At 37.9% G+C, this 21,507-nt stretch overlaps 1 protein-coding gene across 4 annotated transcripts in view; it reads left to right on the top strand.

Moving 5' to 3' along the window:
* The first annotated feature begins 3,718 nt into the window (after positions 1 to 3,718).
* MED4 (mediator complex subunit 4) overlaps positions 3,719 to 21,507 on the top strand; it is a 32,245-nt gene continuing 14,456 nt past the window's right edge. The window contains exons 1-2 of one of the 4 annotated variants that reach the window (XM_007495429.3): positions 3,719 to 3,999; positions 17,780 to 17,846. In XM_007495429.3, coding sequence (XP_007495491.1) covers positions 3,872 to 3,999; positions 17,780 to 17,846 — 195 coding nt within the window. In that variant the 5' untranslated portion in view covers positions 3,719 to 3,871. Of the gene's footprint in view, positions 4,000 to 17,779; positions 17,847 to 21,507 lie in introns of those variants that run through there. The other 3 variants (XM_007495427.3, XM_007495428.3, XM_056794863.1) reach the window with 3 other exon arrangements.

Consider the following 21,507-nt stretch of genomic DNA (forward strand, 5'->3'; position numbering starts at 1 on the left):
TGGAATAGAGTTCTCACACTCCTGATCAAGTACCTTCATTGTTTAAAATGGGGAATGGTCTTAACCAAATATTCTGAAGTAGGGTCTGAGAATTTTTAAGATTCACATGTCCCAATTATATTCCTTCTCACTATCTAGCTGATTACAAATGCTAATGTGACTTTCCTGAAGTATAGTCTAAAGTTTAGACTCAACCATATAATTCCCCTACTCCATCAATTTCCTAGGAATCTCTAGGATAAAATATAGACTCCTAGTTTGGCTTTTAAAGACTTTTATAATCTGGCCTCCAAAAGCTTTTCCAACCTTATTAAATATTATTCCCCCTTTCTTTGCACCTTATGATTCTGTCACACCCCAGCAGCTACTGTCTTTGTTCTTTCATTCCGGAAGTCTCTCCAGCCTTGAATATTCCCATTTTCACCTCTGTCTCTTAGACCATGGTACTCTCCTCATTTTCCATCCCCATTCAATAAACTTACAGTAGTTGCCTATTGATTCCAGGAACAAATTCAAAATCCTCTACATTCAAAGTCCTTTCTACTTTTTCAGTCTTCTTGCACCTTACTCTCTGACAAAGTACTTTTTAATTTGGTGACACTGGCCTCCTTACTGTTCCTTGAGTAAGAACGCTCCATCTCTAGGCTCTGAGTATTTTCTCTGAATATCATCCATGTTGGCATTGCTCTCTCTCCTCAACACCACATAGTGACTCCTCTGGCTTCTGTTAAGTCTCAGCTAAAATCCCATCCTTTAAGAGGGATCTTTCTCTAAACCCTCTTAATTTTAGTGCTTTTCCTCTGTTATTTCCTGCTTATTCTATATATAGTTTGTTTACACATTTTCCTTTGTTCTCTTACCCACTGGACTGTGAGCACCAGGTCAGGGGCTGTCTTTGGCTTCTTCTTGTATCATCAGGACTTAGCACAGTGTCCAGTATGCAGTAGGCAATTAATGTTCATTGACTGATTAGAATCCCTTGTTTTGAAATCAAAGCTATCAATAATCATATGAAAAAATGTTTTAAATCACTCAAGTAGAGAAATGCAAATTAAAACAACTCCCGAGGTATCACCTCACACCTATCAGATTGACCAGCATGACAGTAAAAGAAAGTGATAAATGTTGGAGGGGATGTGGCAAAATTGGGATACTTTGTTGGTGGAGTTGTGAACAGATCCAATCATTTTGGAGGCAATTTGAAACTATGCCCAAAGAGCTTTAAAACTGCATATCCTCTGATCAGGTAATACCACTATTAATTAGATCTATATTCCAAAGAGATCATAAAAAAGAAGAAAGGACCTATTTGTACAAAAATGTTTATAGCTGCTCTTTTTGTGGTGGCAAAGAATTGGAAACTAAAGGGATGTTCATCAATTGGGGAATGACTGAACAAATTGTGATTTTTGATAGTGATGGAATACTATTGTGCTATAAGGAATGAGGAACAGGACCATTTCAGAAAGAACTGGAAAGACCTACATGAACTAATGCAGAGTGAAAAAAGCAGAACCAGGAGATCATTTGTAAAATTTACAGTAACAGCAATACTGTATGATCAACTGATATGATGAGTATGATACTGAATGATCAACTCTGAATGGCTTAGCTATTTATTGGCAAAACAACAATCCAGGACATTCTGACTTTGACAATTGGATTTAGCTATCTCCTAATTATAACAATGAATATACTTAGCTCTTTATTGTGAAGATAAAATTGTAATCTCCTGATTGTAACAAAGAAGGTACTTAGCTCTTCCTTTATAGTGAAGCTAGAATTGTAAGCTACAATCTATTTTTAGATTTTAACTACAAAAAGGTGTTAAGTAACTACAAAAGGTGAATTAATCACAAAAAGAGTAACCATAAAAGGTGAACTTAACAAAAGAGGTGTTAAGTAACCCAAAAAGATATAATCTAATCAAAGAAGGTGAGAACTAAAGAATAGGCAGTCCTGGAGAAAATCGTCTGCTGTGATTGGTAGACCTAAAAATTTAGAGGAGGTGACACAAGAGAAAAAAGTCTTTAAATAGAGGAAGAAACGCCTGAAAAAGAGAGTCAGTCACCCAGAGCTTGGGGTGAAGGATCAGTCACTCAGAGCTGAAGGGAAGATGGACATTCGGACAGGCAGTCACCTGATTTGGAGTGAAGGACAGAGGAGCGACTGGAAGACCAACACCCAGACTTCTTTTAGACTGTTAATGTTGGTGAGTGAAAAGCTGACTTAGTGACCCTGCCTTTCTGGAGGTGTGAAGCCTCCAGGAAAGGCCCAACTTCTTGAGACTCTCTTTCCCTGGCTGGGGCTTAGAGATTCTAACTGATATCAAAAGAAGCCAGAGTTTCTCTCTCTCTCTCTCATGCCTTAATATCTTCCTTCTATTGTAAATAAACTACCATAACTTCTATTTACTTTAGTAATTCATTTTGGGATTTAGAATTAAATCCCTGGTGACCACCTAATTATATTCAGAGTCCAACCACAATTTAAATTTAACATGATGGATTTATGACAAAGAATGCTTTCTACCTCCAGAGAAAGAACTATTGGGAGTCAGAATGCAGATCAAAGCATATGATTTTTCACTTTAGTTTATTTGAATTTTTATTTGGGGTTTTGGCTTTATATGATTATTCTGATAAAAATGAAAAATATGGAAATATGCTTTGTATGATGATAAATAACTGAGAATTGCCAGATGAAATTGCCTACCATCTCCATGAAGGTGGGGGTTGGGAGGGAGGGAGACAATTTGGATCTCATAACTTTGGAAAATGTATGTGGAAAATTATTACATGTAATTAGTAAAATAAAATTTTTAATTAATTTTAATTTTTAATACTTTAATATATGCATTGTTTCCCCAATAGAATGTAGGTCTCTTGAGGGCAAGGACTAATTTTAGTTTTATTTTTTTTCCTCTTCTCACACTGAGGCTCTCATAATCTATATACTTTATGCTAAGTATTTATATTAAGGCATTATGGTATAGTAGTCAGAGAGCTAGCTCATATAGCCACAGGAAGATTTGAGCTTTGACATATTGGCTGTCACTTCTTCTCCAAGTTTAATTTAGCCTTTAAATAGCAGAGATGGTGCCAGTTAGGGAGAGTCATGAGACCCAAGTCATGGCTGAATTAGAAATTTTCACAATTTGCCACTTAAATACAGTATTTATTAGGCAAAGCTGGGCCATGTTCTCTTATGGTATTATGCACAACTGATTCAGAACCACTACTTATAACCCAAACTAGGAAGCTACTGAAGATTATTCAGTTTCACTCAAAAACACAAGTGATTTTGAGAGGCAGGATGGTAATAGTGGATTCAAGTTCTGACTCTGACATACAACAGTTGCATGGCCTTGGACAAGTCATTTCCTTCCTCTTACTTTCAGCTATAAAAATGAGGGGAGGGAACTGGGGGATTTCTGAGGTCCCTTTCAATTCCTGGTAGGGCCTATGATTCTATGATCTGCATCAATGGAGGGAGTTTCCACATTAGGACCAGTGAAATCAATGGTTAGATTTTTAAAAAGAGATTAAGTTGGCTAGTAGAAACCTTGGCTTTTGCTCTCATTTTCCGTTCTTGTTTTATCCAAAACACCTTTCCCCTTTTGGGATTTGAGATAAGGCTCCTGCAGGAGAAAATGCAAGTCGCCAGGTCCCCAGGAGATGGCAGAGGCGTAGGCCCCGGCACCTGCAGTTGCTTCTCCGGGCCACAGGTGGCCGCTGTCTGAGCAGTGCTCACTCCCCGCCCCCTGGCTCTGCACCAAACCTTATCATTGCCGCAGTTGCCGCAGACGCCGCATTCGTGTGTTGGCAGGCTCGGTGTAAGGTGGTCTCTGGATCTTCTCTCCTCCACTATCATGGCTACGTCGTCGTCTTCCGACAAGGAGAAGGAGCGAACTGGTGGGGCCAGTGGCGGGCCCCCTGCAGGGCTCAGCACGCGGGAGAAGCTTCTCTCTGTGCTGGAGGACCTGGAAGTGCTGTCGAGGTAAGACTGCTGCGGGGCCCGGGCGCTGAGGGGGCGGGGGGTAGATTGGGCGGGATGGAAGTGGAGAAGCCTCCGCCGAGGCGGTTCGGTCGGCCCTCCCCCTTTCCGAGGCTTGGGTTCCTCCTGCAGAGTCCCGGGCCCGACTGTGGGGCCTCACTGCGGCTCCGGATTACCCCCCACCCCCACCCCCGGGGAGGATCCTCGCCCCTTAACCGCCCCCCCCCCAGGAGGAGGGAGCTCCGCCTGGGGAAGGAAGGAAGGATGCGCAGTTGTCTGCACTGAGCGGCCTCCCTGAGACCTCTCACCTCCGCAGGCTGGGGGAAACTCCCTTGGTGCCTCAGTTTCCTTATCTATAAAATTAAAGCATTGGACCAGGTGACTTCGGACGTCTTGCCCGGACACTTGTTTTGTTTTTTTTTGTTTGTTTGTTTTTGTTTTGTTTTGTTTTTCCTGAGATTTTGAGGTTTGAAAAAGATGACGCAGGAAAAATTCTGGCAAGCTCCCAAGACCCCTTAGAGATCCTGAAAACATTTTGTGAGAACGGTCTTTACGGCAATCTTTAGAAAAACCATTGGATTTCCATGCACTTCCGTGTTGGCCAATGCATTTTTGGTAATTGAATAGGAATGGTTTCCTTGTTCATTTATTTAATTAAAAACTTGTTCTGGAGTTGTGGTGCATCTAGATGAGAGTGTTTAATTGAAGGCAAGAATGGAGGAAGCTCTGGACTTAGACTCGGGAAGATCCGGTTTTGAATCGAAATCCACACAATTATAGCTGCGTCATTTAAACTGAGCTTCAGTTTCTTCTACTGCAAAATGGGGATAGTAACACCTGTAGGTGTTAAGTGGCTAATTAAAATAATATTAAATATTTAAATGACATTTCGGTATGATGAAGACCTGAACTTGAGCGATGATTTTGTGAATCGAGAGGAGAAATATATGAAAGATGTCTGTGGAGGAGTTAATGGATAATTAGCATCTGATTGAATGGTTTGGGAGGGGCAGGGCAAGAAGAGTAAAGAGTTAAACATCACTTCTATACTGCATAGTTAAATGATTAGAAGGATGATGATGGCTTTGACAAATAAAAAGTCAAGAAGGCTGGTGGGTTTAAGGGAAAAACGTTGAGTTCTCTTTTGGATTTTTCAAGTTTAAGGTGCCTATATGACGTTCTGGTGGAAAAACCTTGCAGACAGTTGTGACGCATTAGAGCCCAGAAAAAAAAAATAAGAGTTAGATTATGTAGATTTAAAAGTCATCTGCTTAGTGATGGTGGTTGAACCCTTGGGAACTGATGAGAATAGTTAAATGATAAAAGATTGTTATCAGAGAACCAATGAGAGTCCAGGATAAAAAAAAAAGGCCTGAGGTACTGGGGTTAAGAAATAGATGCTACTACTGGCAATGGAAACTGAGGAGTGATCAGGCAGATAGGAGATACAAATATCTAAAAAAACCAGGAAGGGAGAGTGTCCAGAGAGAGGGGAATGGCGATCAGTGTTAAAAGCTGCAGAGAATTCAAGGAGTATGTCTGCGTAAAAACGATTGGATTTAGGAATTGAAATCTGATGAACTTGGAGAAAGCAGTTTTCATTGGAGTGGGAGAATTGGAAATCAGATTGTAAATCATTAAGAGAGTGGAATCTTAACCAAACAATGCACAAAACCATAAAATGTTCAGATTATATAAAATTAAAAATCTTTTGTATGAACAAAAACATCATAATTAAAATAAAGGAGAAGTCATATAGTGGGGAGAAAATCTTTGCCTCAAATATATTTGTTTAAATCCTGGGTAATGTAAGACCAAGAATCATTTTGCATTGGATCAGTGAGAAATTCTAGACTGACCATTAAATAAATGCTTGATGAGCATGTAGATAGGCTGTGTAGGGTGCTAGAAGTGGTTTTATCAAACAACAGACAGTGCCAGGTAAACCTCATTTCCTTTTTTGATAGGATTACTAAACAAATTGGTAAGGGGAATAGTTTACCTAGGTTGTTAGGCACATTTTTCATATAGTATTACCATACTTGTTAAGATGATCGAAAGATAGATATGAATTAGTTGATAGGAATGGAATGGAATAAACATTTATTTGGTTCCTACTCTATGCCAGGCATTCTACTAAGCACTTTACAAATATCTCATTTGATTCTCACACAACATCCCTTGGAAGCAGGCGCATTAATCATCATTTTATAGATGAGGAAACTGAGACTTAAAAAAGCTAAGTGACTTGCCTAATCTGCTAGAGCAGGGGCTTAAAACCTTTTTATTGCATCTTGAACCTCTGTGACAGTCTAGTGAGGCTTATAGATTAACCCCTTTCTCAGATTCATATTTTTAGATATATAAAATAAAATACATAGTATTATAAGCCAACCAATTATGTTAAAATACAGTTATTCCAATGTTTTGAAAAATTAAGTTCATGGATGTAAACCTCAAAATTTCTTAGACTTATAAATGTTGGAAATTTCACCATTGGGAAATTTCATACTTGAAAAATTTCCTATTGATAGTGGGTCTTGACTATTAGAATGTGAACCCCATTGGCATGGGAGGTTCCTTCTCTTCCCTTCTTAAGATTACTTTAGGACAGAAACCTTTTGCTGAACAATGGAAAGGACTTTGACCTATGCTTAAGCATAGAACAGGAATTTCTTTGAGTCATGATTGATTTTAGAATTGATACAATGGAGATACTTGGAATCAATCTCCACCCTATTCAGTCCTAACAGGATTGAGTAAGGGCTGCAGCCTAGATCAAAATTTAATTATTCCAATCTCTACCCTACTCAGGTTAACAGGATTTAGAAAGGGCTGTAGCAAAGGATCAAAGATTTAATTATTTGAAAATATGACCTTCAACAGACATGTGCAAAGCCACAGACCTCTGGGCGGGCCTGGGTTAAGCTAGAGCCTCCATTGGCACAGGGAAATTGATGGACAGGTGATTGGTAGATGTGAGGACTGAGGGGAGGGAACTTGGATGGTTTCCTTAAAGATAGGGGGGTCTGAAGACTTGAGGGGAGGGGGTTGAGAAGTTGGTCGGTGTGGTTGGTGTGTGCTCTGAGAAGCTTGCTCTGAAGGAAGCTGAAGGTGGGGGCTCTGAGACTGTTTCTCCATTTTGGTCACGTGAGTAATAGGGACTGATCTCCTTTCTTTGCCCCAGCTATCTAAGGGCTTGGGCCTTTTGGTCTAGCCTAAACAGAAGGGGTATTTAAGCCCTATTCCCTTCTCTCCCCTTTCTCTCTACCTCTATCTCTCTATCTCTAATTCCTTTCTTCCTCCTATTGTAATTAAAACTCCATAAAAGGTTGACGGCTGACTTGAGTTTTCATTTAGGAATTTCATTGCTCAATTCCTTGTCGACCTTAAATTAATATATATCAGTCTTTAAAAGTGATTTCCTTGTCACACGGACCCCAGGTTAAGAACCACTACTTGGGGATCTTATAATAAAAAATTAATTAGGGATAAGTATAATAAAGGATTTAAAAAAAGTTTCCTAAGTGAAAGATGAGGTGAGGCATGTTTAGATGTAGTTATTCTACAAAAAATATGGAGGCTTTTTCGTGAACTGCGAGCTCACTTTTAGTTAACATTAGTATGCCAATATGTAGCAATCAGAAAAGATGATGTGATCTTGAGCTAAATGAAGAATCAGGCAGTCAGAGATTTATTAAGCACCTACTATGTGCCAAGTAAGTGCTGGAAATTAAAAGAAAGATAAAAAAAATATTTCCTGTTCTACAGTGAAGTGAATTAATAGTTTAATGGAGGAGACTGCAAACAACTATGTACAAGCAAGATATATACATTCTAAATTGCAGTAGTGCTCTGTAAGGAATACTTTTAGCATTGTGACCTAACTATATTAATTATTGGTCGTCATGGATATCCCAAATAAAAAAAAAACCCAAGTCAGCTGGAATTTATGGTAATTTAATTAATATAGTGGAAGGAAGAAGGAAAGGGTGTAGGATTTCTCCTGCCTGGCTTGTGCCAGGAGGAAGACCAGAGGAAGGTAAGGTTTTGGAGAGTAAAAGAGGAAGGAATCAGCCTGAACTCCAAGAGGGCTCAGCCAAGATGCCTGAACCTGAATCAGCTCAAGGGCAAACTCACCTCCAAAACCCAGACAAATAGCTGCCACCACACCAAGATATCAGAATGCTTAGCATGCTGCCAGCCAGAGCTGCCTCTCCAGGGAAAGAGGGCGAAAAGAGGAAGTCACATGCCCTATATAGACAGTTTTATATCACTTTCCTGTGTCTCATCTGTACCAATGTTAGCTTAGCTTGACTTAGGACAGCCCTGGGGTCTGTCAGCTGTTTCTGCACATGTCTGTTGAAGGCCATCTTAAGATACTTAATCCTTGAGTATGGGTACAGACATTCCTGACCTTGTTAAATAAGTAGGATAGAGCAATGTAGAGTTCCTAAGACCTGATTCTGTTAGACCAAGTATCTCCATTGTTACAAATCAGGAAATAGCTAAATCAAATCTTCTAAAGTACAGTCTGAATAGGGTGGAATAGTTTTGAAATTCGCAGCAGCTGGAAGGAAGGCACTAAGATTAAGAATGTCTGTGAAAGGTTTATTGTATAAGTTAGCACTGTAGCTGAGACTTGAAAAGAAGTGGAGATGAAATGGAAGTTCATTATAGAGGTGGGACAGCCAATAGTGCTTGGATCTTTGAACTGTTGGATACCCTTGCTTTAGTATTGCTTGTTCATGGTTTCCAGAAGCATGCTCCTGATCTTATTATTTCTCGTTTTTGCATAGGCTCTTTAAAAGGATCTAAGAGTTAATACTTTAAAAAAATAAATAGTAGCCACAAATTTATATGGTGCTTGAAGGCTTACAAAATACTTACACCTATCCATGTCTTATTTTATCTCATCTGTATAGTCCTCTTTCTTGAGCCTACCTTTCTCTTCCACCTAGTGCCACTTGTGGAATTTTCTCTATTCCCTTCTAGGAGGCTTCTCTTTGAGCATATTTATTCTCATGCTTCCTAGAAAAACAGCAGCCAACAGTGGATACACAAAGTAAATACTCTGTCCCTCTGGGAAGGGAGTCCCCATGGCTTTTACCTTCCTGGATAGCTACCTAGCACATTTTGAAAGTCTGAGATAGTGATCCTGCTGGGAGGCCAGTGGTAGCAGTGACTACCCAGCACCTTTCTTCTCTAGCTTTATTCCCGGAGGCCTGAGAATTGGGCACTGGATTCTCCCTTTGCATACACTAAACAATAAAACCCAGATTACCCTCGAGCAGCGTTGGTGAACCTTTTAGAGATGGCATATCCAAACTGCACTTTCAAGCTGCCTGTGAGGCCCTGCCCCCACACTACCCCTAGACAGCTAAGGGAGGAAGTGTTTTTGCTGGATGGAGGGGCAGGGCATGTGAAAATTGTCCTTGGGTGGTGGAGAGGGGGAACTGAGCAGCCCCACCCAAGCCACCTTCAACATTGGCTTTAAAGTGTATGTTACTCTTTTGAGAATTGCCAGTACCTTGCATCTTGTCAGCTAAGAGGCCCATTCCTTCACCATCCCCCCATTAAAGAACAGGGAAAAGGATAGGGATATGAGTGGTGGTGAGAGAACTAGAGCCTGGAGTAGATACATCCTACTACCTCCACTTCTATTTGGAGTGTAAAGGGGCCAGCAAGTGCCACAATCAACTGAAATTGAACTAGCAAATTAATTTTTACTCTTCTACAAGGAGGGAAGGGAAGAAATGTTCAGCATAGGTTATTATGTTCAAGAAGCAAGTCACCATTATCACTGGATTACAGATTATTTGGAGAGGAGCAATGGTTAAGAAGGAAGAAGGCAAGGTTATGAAAGGCTCTAAAAGTCAAACAGATTTTGTTTGAACCTGGAGCCAATAGGCAAGCACTATTAGAGTTTATTGAACAGAGGAATGATCAGATCACACCTGCCCCTGTCAGAAGGCCACTTTGACAGCAATTCCTACAGTAGGAAGATACTTGAGACAGGGACCAACCTGTGCAATCTAGCTGTAAAGTGATGAGGGACCCGGACAAGAGTGCTGGCAGTATTGGAGGAAAGAAGAGATATTTCAAAGATAAGAACCAAGGGACTTGGTGACTGATTAGATGTGTATGGAGGGGAGAGGAAGAGAAGTGAAGAATAACAACTAGGTTGTAAGCCTGGGTGAACAGGAGGCTGGTGACACTCTGTGTGCTAATAGGAAAGGTAGAAAGAGGGGAAAGTTTGGGAAAAGAGAGTGAGTTCAGTTTTAGATGTCTACTAGGCAACTGGAATGAATGAAACTTCAATGAACAAATAGATCTAAGGATCACTTTTATGCATAGAGATAATTGAATACATGAGAGCTGGTGAAATTACCATACAAAATAATATATTGGGTGTAGAGAAGAGGACCCAGAATAGAGCCTTAGGAGATACCTAGTGGTCATGATTAGTTTAGTTTAATGGATCAAGGAACATCAAAAGAGACAGAAAGGAGTGGGTTGGATTGCTAGGAGACAAACTAGGAGAAGGCAGTATCACAAAAAAACCTAGAGAGAAGAGTGTATTAAAGAGAAGAGACAGTATAAAAAGGCTGCAGAAAGGATAGGTCAAAAAGGATGAGAATTATGAAAAGGCCATTAGATTCAACTGATAACTTTGGAACATCATTTTCAATTGAATATGAGATCAGAAGCTAATTTATATAATAGTAACTGTCTTACAGAGTTTTTATAGTGATTAAATAAGGTAATTTACTGAGAGCCAAGCCTAGAAATGGGAGGGCCTAGATTCAAATATGTTCTCAGAAACTTCCTAGTGGTGTGACCCTGGGCAAGTCACTTAGCCCCCATTGCCTAGCTCTTCCTCCTTTTTTTCTGCCTTAGAACCAATACACAGTACTGATTCTATGACAGAAGGTAAGGGTTTTTTTTTTTGTTTGTTTGTTTTTTTAATTTTTTAAGATAATCTATGTGAACCATTTTGTAATCAGGATTCAGTTTGGAGTGCAGAAAAAGTTTAGTGAACAAGGTTAAATATATTGTAAAGAAGAGTAAGTTACAAAACATAGATTCAGAATTCTTGTTTCTGCTAATTTACCAGCAGTATGTATAAGGAAATAGAAATGACATCAAGATGATGAAATTGAAATCAGGAAGAGTCGTGAGACCAGACATATAGTCAGTATCTGTGCTGGAGGCAATATAAATTTTAGGGTGTTGATGGGATTGGTTTTGGTTTTTGTTTTTGTTTTTTAAGGAATATGATAGAAGGAAATAATTTAGCAACCAATTAGGGGGGAAAAATCATGGACCGTATTACTCCCCAAAGATATATCAGCAATTGTTGATTATATGCTTATTTTTTCATCTCTACACAATTAAACTCTTTATGAGAATTAGTTGTACCATATAGCAAGGGTATTCTTGAAAATATGAATAGGAAAAGGTAAATTTTCACAGATTATTTCTATAGCAAACGATAGTTATACAGTCTCACATTTGGCTGAAAAGATAGTGCAAGATCCATTTGTTTTTGTTGATTTTTAAAAAAGCACTAGAAACTAACTGCAAATTTCTTTATTTTGCCTCTTCAAGGAGACCTTGTGAACTATCCTTAAATTTATATATAATATTCTTGAACTGTTTTGTCAAAACTATCAATATTAATGTAATTCATCCTTCCAATTAATATTTCAACTGGTCAGTCATTTAGAATCTTTTTTTTTTTTTTAAATTAAAACCCTTACCTTCCATCTTGGAGTCAATACTGTGTATTGGCTCCAAGGCAGAAGAGTGGTAAGGGCTGGGCAATGGGGGTCAAGTGACTTGCCCAGGGTCACACAGCCAGGAACTGTCTGAGGTCAGATTTGAACCTAGGACCTCCCATCTCTAGGCCTGGTTCTCAATCCACTGAGCAACCCAGCTGCCCCCGATTTAGAATCTTTTATTTACAATACCAGCAATTAAATTAACAGTGTGATTTGTAATCCCTTTTCCCTTTCTGCCACTATGCCACCATCACTAAGTGCAGACAACTTACTGGGACTGTATTTCAAACTTTTCCAATGTTGTAGAATTTGCTAGTGCTTGTGCTTTGTTGTCGTAGCTTTTGAGAACCCAGGCTTAGTCTATATACTAAAGTGAGTTATTGAGGTAGAAATCTTGTATGCTTGAGAATTGTCAAATTTCTCTTTGACCTTATTCTTACATTCTTACCTGAAGCTTTTCCTCTCTCTTTGGGTTCTGCCTTTGAACTCCTGAGTATTTGTCAGTCAACAAACATGTATTAAGTACCTACTGTGTGCCAAGCACTACAGATATAAAGAAAAGCAAGAGACAATCCCTGCCCTGAGAGAGCTCAGAATCTAATTAAGGAGACAACTTATAAACAACCATGTACCAGCAAGATAAACAGAAGATAAATGGGAAATAATCAACAAAAGGGAGGCACTAGAATTAAAAGGAATTGTGGGCAGCTAGGTGGCTCAGAGGATTGAGAGATCTTGAGTTCAAATATGGCCTCAGACACTTCCTAGCTGTGTGATCCTGAGCAAGTCACTCAAATCACTTAACCTCCATTACCTAACCCTTCCCATTCTTCTGCCTTCTAACCATATACAGCATTGATTCTAAAAAAGAAGGTACGGATTAAAAAAAACACCACCAAACTAAAAGGAATTCGTAAGGTAGGATTTTAGCTGGGACTTGAAGCTTAGAATGTGAACATGAAAAAAAAACATTTCAGTCAAGGGGGATAGCCAGCAAAAATGGCCAACTCCATTATTGGTCCACTTGATTCACCTTCTACTTATCACTTTATGTTGTTTCTGACCTATTTTCCTTACTATGCTTCTATCCATAAATCAAATGCATAGGCACTTTGGTGTTTTCTAAAAGTTTCTAAAACTAGTAACAATAAGGGAAAAAATATCAAATTAAACATCCTAACCTCCTACATGGATGGGTACTGTGCTTTTTGGTATGTATTTCCCATTGAGGCTAACAAAATTACAGGTGAGAGAACTGTAAGAGCAATATTACTTGATCTTTGAGAATAATGGGAATCTTTAGGCTTGCCTCAGATTTCCTATTTCCTCACAGGAACTGGAATTTAGGGTAAAGATTGTTGAATGAAAAGAATAATGAAGTATTTAGAAGTAGGAACTATAGAAATAATACTGGAGATAATGCTAACTAGAACCATACTGGGATTAACTTGAAAAAATGTTGTGGCTTTTTGAGGTGAAGATTATTTACCCTTCTTTCTTGCTATTGCCCTTTACCACAGATCCAATTCTGAACTATCCTTGTATGTGGATAAAAAGATCTTCAAGCATCAGCAAAGTTAATTAGAAGCAAGGACAGTGATAATTTTTGTTGAGAAGGTGCTAATGGCAGCTAGGTGTTGCAGTGAAGAGCATTGGGCCCAGAGTCAAGAAGAGCTGTAACCCTAGACAAATCACTTAACCTTTGTTTGCCATAGTTTCCTCACTTATGAAGTGATGATGTTAATACACCTATCTTATAAGGTTGTGGTGAGGATCAAATGAAATGATATTTATAAAGAACTTGTAGTAAGTTGCCTGGCACATTGTAGGAGTTAAATAAATACTTATTCCCTTCCCTCCTCCCTTATGGCTCATAAATTGGGAACTCTCTACATAAATTGAAACCTCTTTAAAAAAACACAAAAATTAAATAGATTTACATATGTTTAATCCACTGATTAGACTGTATTTGAGTCTAATACAGCTTGGCGGCAAATGGGGCATGTATTATTTTCAGCCAGCCAGCGGTCAATACAATGGACATGAAACTCATGTGTGCAAGGCAGTTGTCTGAGTTTGTTTCCCTGTGTATAGGTGTTTACACAAATACTGCAAGCCTTATTTATCTCTCCATTTATGCTGTTTTCGTAGCTTTTGGTAGAAAATTTATCAATTTCTTCATTGGTTAATCCCCCAGAGCAATACCAGCTATCATCACTTAGTAAAAAAGCACGAGCAAGGCGGAGAATCGGTATTATGATATTTTCAATCAGATTACTCACATCACTGTTCTGCCTGGCATGACTTTCATTGTTGTAGCATATTTGAGTTTCATTTACTTCTCTTTGAGCTCTAATTCTGTTTAAGTTGTTCAGCTCAGAATTGATATCCCATAAGTGCTGATTGAATCGCTGTGCTTCTAAATAGGCTTGAGTTTCATTTGAAAAATTTAGAGTGTTCAGCCCAGCCAGGACCTGCTGGAGAAGTGTCTGTAGAACCCTAGGCTGACGAAACTCAGGCTCTGAAATTCCATGAAGGGGTAACCATGTTGTTCTGAAACAGATTTGTGACCCATTATTTTCAGAACGGGAAATGACTAATTGAAATATACCGCTGTTACTCCTATTTGTTCCTCTGGGTCCTTGAAACCTAGATCGAGTTCTGCTTGAAATATTCCCTTGTGTTGTTTCTTCTTCAGGAAGAATTCTTACCCTAAGATTTAGCCTTAAAGTTGGATGACTTCTTGCAGTTGTGGAAAGAATTCTTGAAAGTGCTGGTGAATGTGAAAATTGTGGAGTGCCTCCTATTTCTTGTTCATTTTGAACTCTGTGATGCTGGTGGTGACTCCACTTAAGTTTTTTCTCAATCTGTGTTCTTGAAATGATGTCGATTGATCTTTGCAGCCTTGAATGACTACTACTATTCTGAGTAGGTCTTAATCTTAGAGATTCAAATCTTTCTCTTAGACTATTCAGTGGACTGTTGTTTCTTATTCTGTGCCTCTGGAACCTTGTATATTCATTTCTTTCATGAACTTCTCTTAGGAAAACAGCATTGATATGTCTAGTAAACTGAATAGGCCTGGCACCAGAGTGGCAGTGTTCAAACCTTTCTCTGAATTCCTGGGCTCCATTTCTGAGCCTGCCTATCCAGGAAGAAGACCTTTCTCTTGGATGCTGCCTTCTAGAACCTCTCATGACTCCCAGCATTGTAGTATTCACAGTTGAGGTCTTGCTTCTAGTTTGCCTGGCTGCTGGGCTATTGGATGGCTGAAATCTATTTACTTGCTGGTGTTGGTATCTGTTGATATGCAAATATGGCCTATTTATAAATTCTTCCCTTGGACTATCAGAATTTTGGAATTCATCATGTGCGTTAATTTTAAGTCTAAATTGGAATTCTCCTGTATCTGAACTTCTCTGACTTAAAGCTTTCCAAATTTGGTTTCTATTTTGCCCACTGAGTATACTAGTTCCTGTGTGACAAAATGTATTTATCCATTGGAGTATTGATTCTTCACTTAAATTTTCCCCAAGGACTTCAGTACAACTGCTTTCTTCTTCAGCTCCTAGGTTACACTCATTCGATTGGGGTGCTAAATTTTCCTTGGCTTGTTCTAAGAGAAGCTGTAGTTCTTCCATTGTCTTTTCTCCAGGTGTACCAAGAAGATTTTTGTTTCTTATTAATCTGTAGTCATCTTCACTGAGCCCACTAACAAATTGGTGATAGGCCTCTTCCTTCTTGAGACGTTCTGCTGCCTGTACCATAATCCATTGTCTTGTGAGATTTTTTTTCTTTTTCTTTGTTTTCATGATTTATGTCATTTTATATGTTCATCATCTTCAGCAATCTCACGTCTGATAGAATTGTCAAAATTCTGAATTATGCTTTACTGGTAGACTGAGTGAAAAAGCAGATTTTAAAAATGTTCCTCATGTAAAGTCTTGGTGGTGTGATGATTTCTGGCCTCCCATGCTAGCTTCAGTGGATCTTATGCCCTTTCCAGTATTACATTGCTGCAGTGTGATTGGCTTTTTAAAAAAACCTATTATGTGCTCATCCAGTAAGACTAGTTACCTAGCCATGATCTGTAAACTATCAGTTTGCATTGAAATTTGTATATATTAACCACTTTCTCCCAGAAAATATTCAACAAAAACTTTAAAATGACCAATATTAATAGATTTGGTTGTAGAACAAAGACATACTATTATTAGCAGCCAAGTAATAAATACTCATTATTTACAGCTGCATTACTAGGAAATTGGGGTAGAATTCCTAAGCATAATGGACTGTGGTTATATATATGTTATTAAGTCCATGGTTTTACGTACTTCATAGATAGAATTAAGAAGTGGGGAGAAATCTGGAATCTTTATTTAGCACTCATATTGGAAAGTGTGGAGAAAAAAAGGCGTTTGGGGACAAAATTATACTACTTCCCAAATAAGAAAAGGACCACCGTAAGTTTGAACCAGTTGGGGGAGGCAAAATTGTTCATGTCTGGGAGATATAGTCCCAACTCTTAAAAAGCAACATCTTTAATTCTTTTGGTGTCTTAGTCAGTAAATTTGTGTGTCTGAGAAAACTATAACTTTCTTTAGCTTAAAAGAAGTCAAATAGACCCTTTTAAAAAAACCCTAACACTGGGAACATTTTTATGCATTGTTAGATTGTAGTTCACATATAGAACATTAAAATAAAATAAATGAGAAAATAAGTAAGGCAGATTTTAGACATAGAGAAAAAATTCTTTTTCTACTATGACTTCTTGTGTCACACATTAGTTTTGATAATATGAACTTATTTCTAATACAGTAACCATGAAATAACCCATAAAATACAGGGGAGAGGAGAGGGCAACACTTGACAGGGTGGGGAGGGGCAGGGGCAGGGGAGGGATGTCAAGTCAGAAGAAACAGGAGGTAAAAAAGGGAAAGAAGCAAATCACCCCTTCCCCTCCATGACTGATGAAAAGCACATGTTGGAGCTGGAGCTGTCAGCAGGAGGCAGGATAAAGTGCATTAGGCAGCAATAAGAGTGACCACCATCTTATTTACCCACAAACTTTGCCACTTTTCCATTTTTTAATTCCCTTATTGCAGACTTGAGAGGTTACTTTAGCACCTTCTGAGGTGGATTAAGGAATACTTTCACCTAGTCATACATATGACTAACTGCTGACAGTAGCTGAGGGTCTGCATTGGGGGGGGGGGGGGGGGTGTGTGCTTATAACAGTGTGCTCCTGTGAGATGTATGGTTACTCCTCTCCTGGCCTGCGCTTTTTGTTTTTGCCCAGAAAGGGCCCCTGCTTCTCTGCAGCTATAAGCACTAGTACTCCTCTTTGCTCTGGAACTGACTGTGTCCTCTCCTATCTCATAGCCACAAGCACTAGTGCTCTTCTCTGACTGCAACCTAGAACTGTGTATGGGAAATGGAGTTGCCAATTGGTGCCAGCTGTACACAGGGTCAGCAAAGGTGTCCTGCAATCTCTTTTTGACCAATTGTATGACCTCCCTACTGGCATCTCTAGACTGAGAATTTCCAAAGCTGATGCTTCTGCTGTTGCACTGATTTCCAGGGTCTACTGGTATTCTGCTCTGGGCTGGCCCCAACCTGGGTGTCACAGGTCTCTCCTACTGACCTCCTAAATTATCTTAAGCTGGAAAAAAATGTCTCACTCAAGCCTTTTGTTGACTCTGCTGCTCCAAAATTTGATTTGAGGAGTTATTTTAAAATTGTTTGAAAGGGAATATTGTACGAATTTAGCAGGGTAGTTGCCTGTATTCACCATATTGGCTCTGCCCCTTCACATATATCATCTTAGAATTATTTTTGTAAAATATTCTTATAGAATATTTTACATTACCCATAAGACAACCTTAAAAGTATTAATATTTCCCAACTTAATAGTTTCTAAGAATTCTTTTGATATTTCAGTGTTGTGTGTGGCTCTGGTTTTCAAAGTTACATTGATTAACAATTACATTTGTTTTTAGGGAACTTATAGAGAATCTGGCAATTTCCAGAAGTCAAAAGTTGCTACAAGCTGGAGAGGAAAACCAGGTACGTGATTTCTATTTGAAGTTTTTAAAAAAAAAAGAGTAGAAAAAAAAATCTTCTAGCCTCCCATTTGTATTGTGTGTGCATGCATTACCTACCTGTGACTTGCTCAGTGTAGCATCTCTTTCAACTCATACAGATCACAATTTGCCTGTAACTTAGAGAAACTTTATATAATTCTGATATTTATAGTTGTAGGTACATGTGTGTGTGTGCTTGCACATACGTATATATGAAATAAATACATACTTAGTAAGAGAGATAGCATCATACAGGAAAAAAACAGTAAAGTTCAAACCAAAGTTCAAATTCTTGCTGTGTCCCATTTTTAGATGTTTCATTACTCTGAGCCTTAGTTTATTTATCTTTACTTTTACTACCTGCCTCAAAGGTGGTTGTAAGAAAAGTACTTTGTAAAGGGCAGCTTACAAATAAGTGGCTCAGTAGACAGAGAGCCAGACCTAGAAATAGGAGATCCTGGGTTCAAATGTGACCAATGACAGTTATTAGTTGTATGGTCCTGGGCAAATCACTTAACTCCAGTCACCTAGCCATTACCACTCTTCTGCCTTGGAACTGATACTTAGTAGTGATTATAAAACAGAAGGTAAGAGTTTTTTCTTTTTTTTAAATTTTAAAAAGTACTTTTGTAAACCTTAAAGTTCTATATTAATATGTAACAATTTTGAAAGTGAAATATCAAAATAATCTTGCTAAATTATTTTTCTGACTTTCTACTGTTACACTTCCATTATTTGTAACAGTTGCATTCATTTGTATTGGGACTTCTTAGCATAAGACTGCTTTAGGGTAGTATGTAATAGTATCTTAGCAAAATTCTCAGGAACTTTGCCCCTGTTTTGAGTCTTATTTTTAACACCACTTCCAGGCATAGCTATAGTTTCATTTTTATTGCAACCTCATCCTATTGCAAGTGACAATATATAACTTTAAAACTAGAGTGAGATAATATAAAATACAGAGTAATGGAGATGGCGGTTGATAAATTCGCTGCTTTTTCTCCCCCTCCTTTTTTCCCCTACTATCTTCCATATAATTCATTTAGGAAACAGAAGGGCTATAAGATTTGGCTATTTAAAAAAAAGTTAAGGAACCTTTAATTTTTCCTATTTAGGGTCACTTATCCAAAAGGGAAAGATAATTTAAGAACTATATACTGATAAGAAAGTTATCTTTATGTAATTAATTTTGAGAAATAGAAAATATTTAACTTGCTTTTAAAATGAAAAACATAGAGCATGAAACTATAATTTTCAATTTAACCAACATTAAGCATCCGCTGAGAGGTGTTGTGATATGATATATGGTTCTTCCTCTGGCAAATAGATGCTATTGCCTCATAGTGCCTTAAGCAATTTTATAAGTTATAGAACATGAAGTGACTGAGATTGGTATGAATTCCTCACCAAGCAATTCCTTACACCATTGAAATCCTAGATCTAGTCCCTACCTAAGTATCCATTTGTCAGTACCCTGTGTTACGGGAAATAGAGATAAGATGATCTCTACCTTCACAGAGTATATAGTATCGTCAGGTAGTTTTGACATAAAAATAATTACATTGCCAAAACTATGGATGAGATGCAAATAAAGTGCTATGCCAGAGTGACCAAGGCCACCTTGATTCCCTGAGGGATATTGGGGAAGGCTTTCTGAAAGAACAGCTTGTCTTTAAATGGAGGATAGAAATTCAACTGGTAGAAATGAGCAAAATATATTTTCTTACATACTGCTAACTTGGCAGTTTGGCAGTCATGTGAACTGTGATGAGTTGAAAGAGGGGATGGACATAGTAGAAATCACAGAATTCATCCACCAATGCTTTTGGTGAATAATTCATAAAATGTTTTTAGCCACCAGACCATTCCTTCTGTAACTTTTCTCCTTATCGTGTAAACTCTGTACTCTTATTATAATGCTCTTTGAATTTCATTTTCTTTTTTTCTCTCCACAAGCTAAATTAGATGCTATGGTTAAAGATTATGAAGTAAAAATTAAAATAAAAAAATGAAGGGGAAAGCAGGAGAGGAGAGGTCACACAGTCTTTTGCCAGCTCACCTCCTTTTCCCTGTCCTCACTGAGATGAGGATACTCATTAGAGAATATTGAAACTTTCAGTTATTTGAATAGTTTCATTTGCTGAACTTTATGGCATGCATGACAAGCTAGAAAGCTTGCCATAAGCAGGATGAAATTAAGCTGAAGGTAAGGAATTCTCCATCCTTGCTAATAGACTCTATTTAAAATAAAGTATTATCTATGTTATAGGAAGATTTTTGAAGAATTTTCACAACAATAATAATAACTTCAACTTATGTAGTACTTTTTTTCCTCTGATGGCAAAGCATTTTAAGGTATGTATTATACTTATTTTCTCTCATGGCCTTAAAGATTCTCGGTAAGTAGCAGAGCTGAAAACTCATGTTTCTTGATTTCTGGCTAGTGATATAACTGAATAATATTAGACATAAATTATAATAGAATTTTTACATTGAGATGTTAATTTTTTTCTACAAAAGATTAATTTAAAAGAATCTCCCCAAATTATATAATGGTGGTGTCATTTTAAAATATGCTTAAGCCAAAATATATCATCATGGAAAGGAAAATGCCCCCTACTCCTCAATCTTTTTTTTTTTAAATCATTGGAATAAAAATCATCATGGAAATATAATTTCTAGTAACAATTTTTTGAGGACATATGTTCACATCAAATTTTAAGAATACTATATACAAAGACTTGCAGTTTTTTCAATATGTATGCCCTCTGGCAGTCTGGAATGTAACCCTTCATAATTCCCCCACCCTAATACTATATATTTTCCCAATTATACATAAAGAACATTTTTAATATTAGTTTTCTAAAATTTTGAGTTCCAAAATTTCCCCTTCCCTGAGACGATAAACAATTTGACAAAGGTTATATAGATTAAGTGGCCAAAATTTCATTACATTGTGACCAGCTAGGAGTGGATAGAGCCTGACTTGAGCCTGGAGTCAGGAACTGTTAGGAAGGCCTGGATTCAAATATGGCCTCCAGACACTTGCTTGCTTTGTCTTAGTTTCCTCATTTATAAATGGATAAAATAATAACACCTACCTTCCAGAATTATCATGAGGATAAAACAAGATAATATTTATAAAGTGCCTGGCACATAGTAGGCAATATTTCAATGTTAGCTGTTACTATTATTATCCATCTTGTAAATAGGCCAGCAGTGAGCCTATATACAAAGCCTTTCCAGTTTGGAGAGGGCTTCCAGTGTTTATGTTTTACTGATGGAGCCTTTGAAAGAAGCAAATAAGCATTTATTCTACTGTGCCTCCTAGTTTACTAACTAGGCAGAAAATTTAAGAGTCGTCACTGTGCCACAGTCAGCCCTCAGAATAGGACTCCAGTAGAAGTATAGATTGATTTTAAGAAAACTTCAAAAGTAGATAACAGACTTTATCAGGAAAATCAATGAGTCTCTTCTATAGAGGATATAAAGAAAACTATTCAGTACCAATAGCTAGCATTTAAATTATACTATAAAGTTTAAAGCACTTTATTATTATTTCATTTTATCCTTACAACAACTGTTGGAGGAAGATGCTATTATTATTCCCATTTTACTGATGATGAAACAGAGGTAAAGAGATG

The sequence above is a fragment of the Monodelphis domestica genome, chromosome 4, assembly GCF_027887165.1.
Source record: "Monodelphis domestica isolate mMonDom1 chromosome 4, mMonDom1.pri, whole genome shotgun sequence".
In the NCBI taxonomy this organism is placed as follows: domain Eukaryota; kingdom Metazoa; phylum Chordata; class Mammalia; order Didelphimorphia; family Didelphidae; genus Monodelphis; species Monodelphis domestica.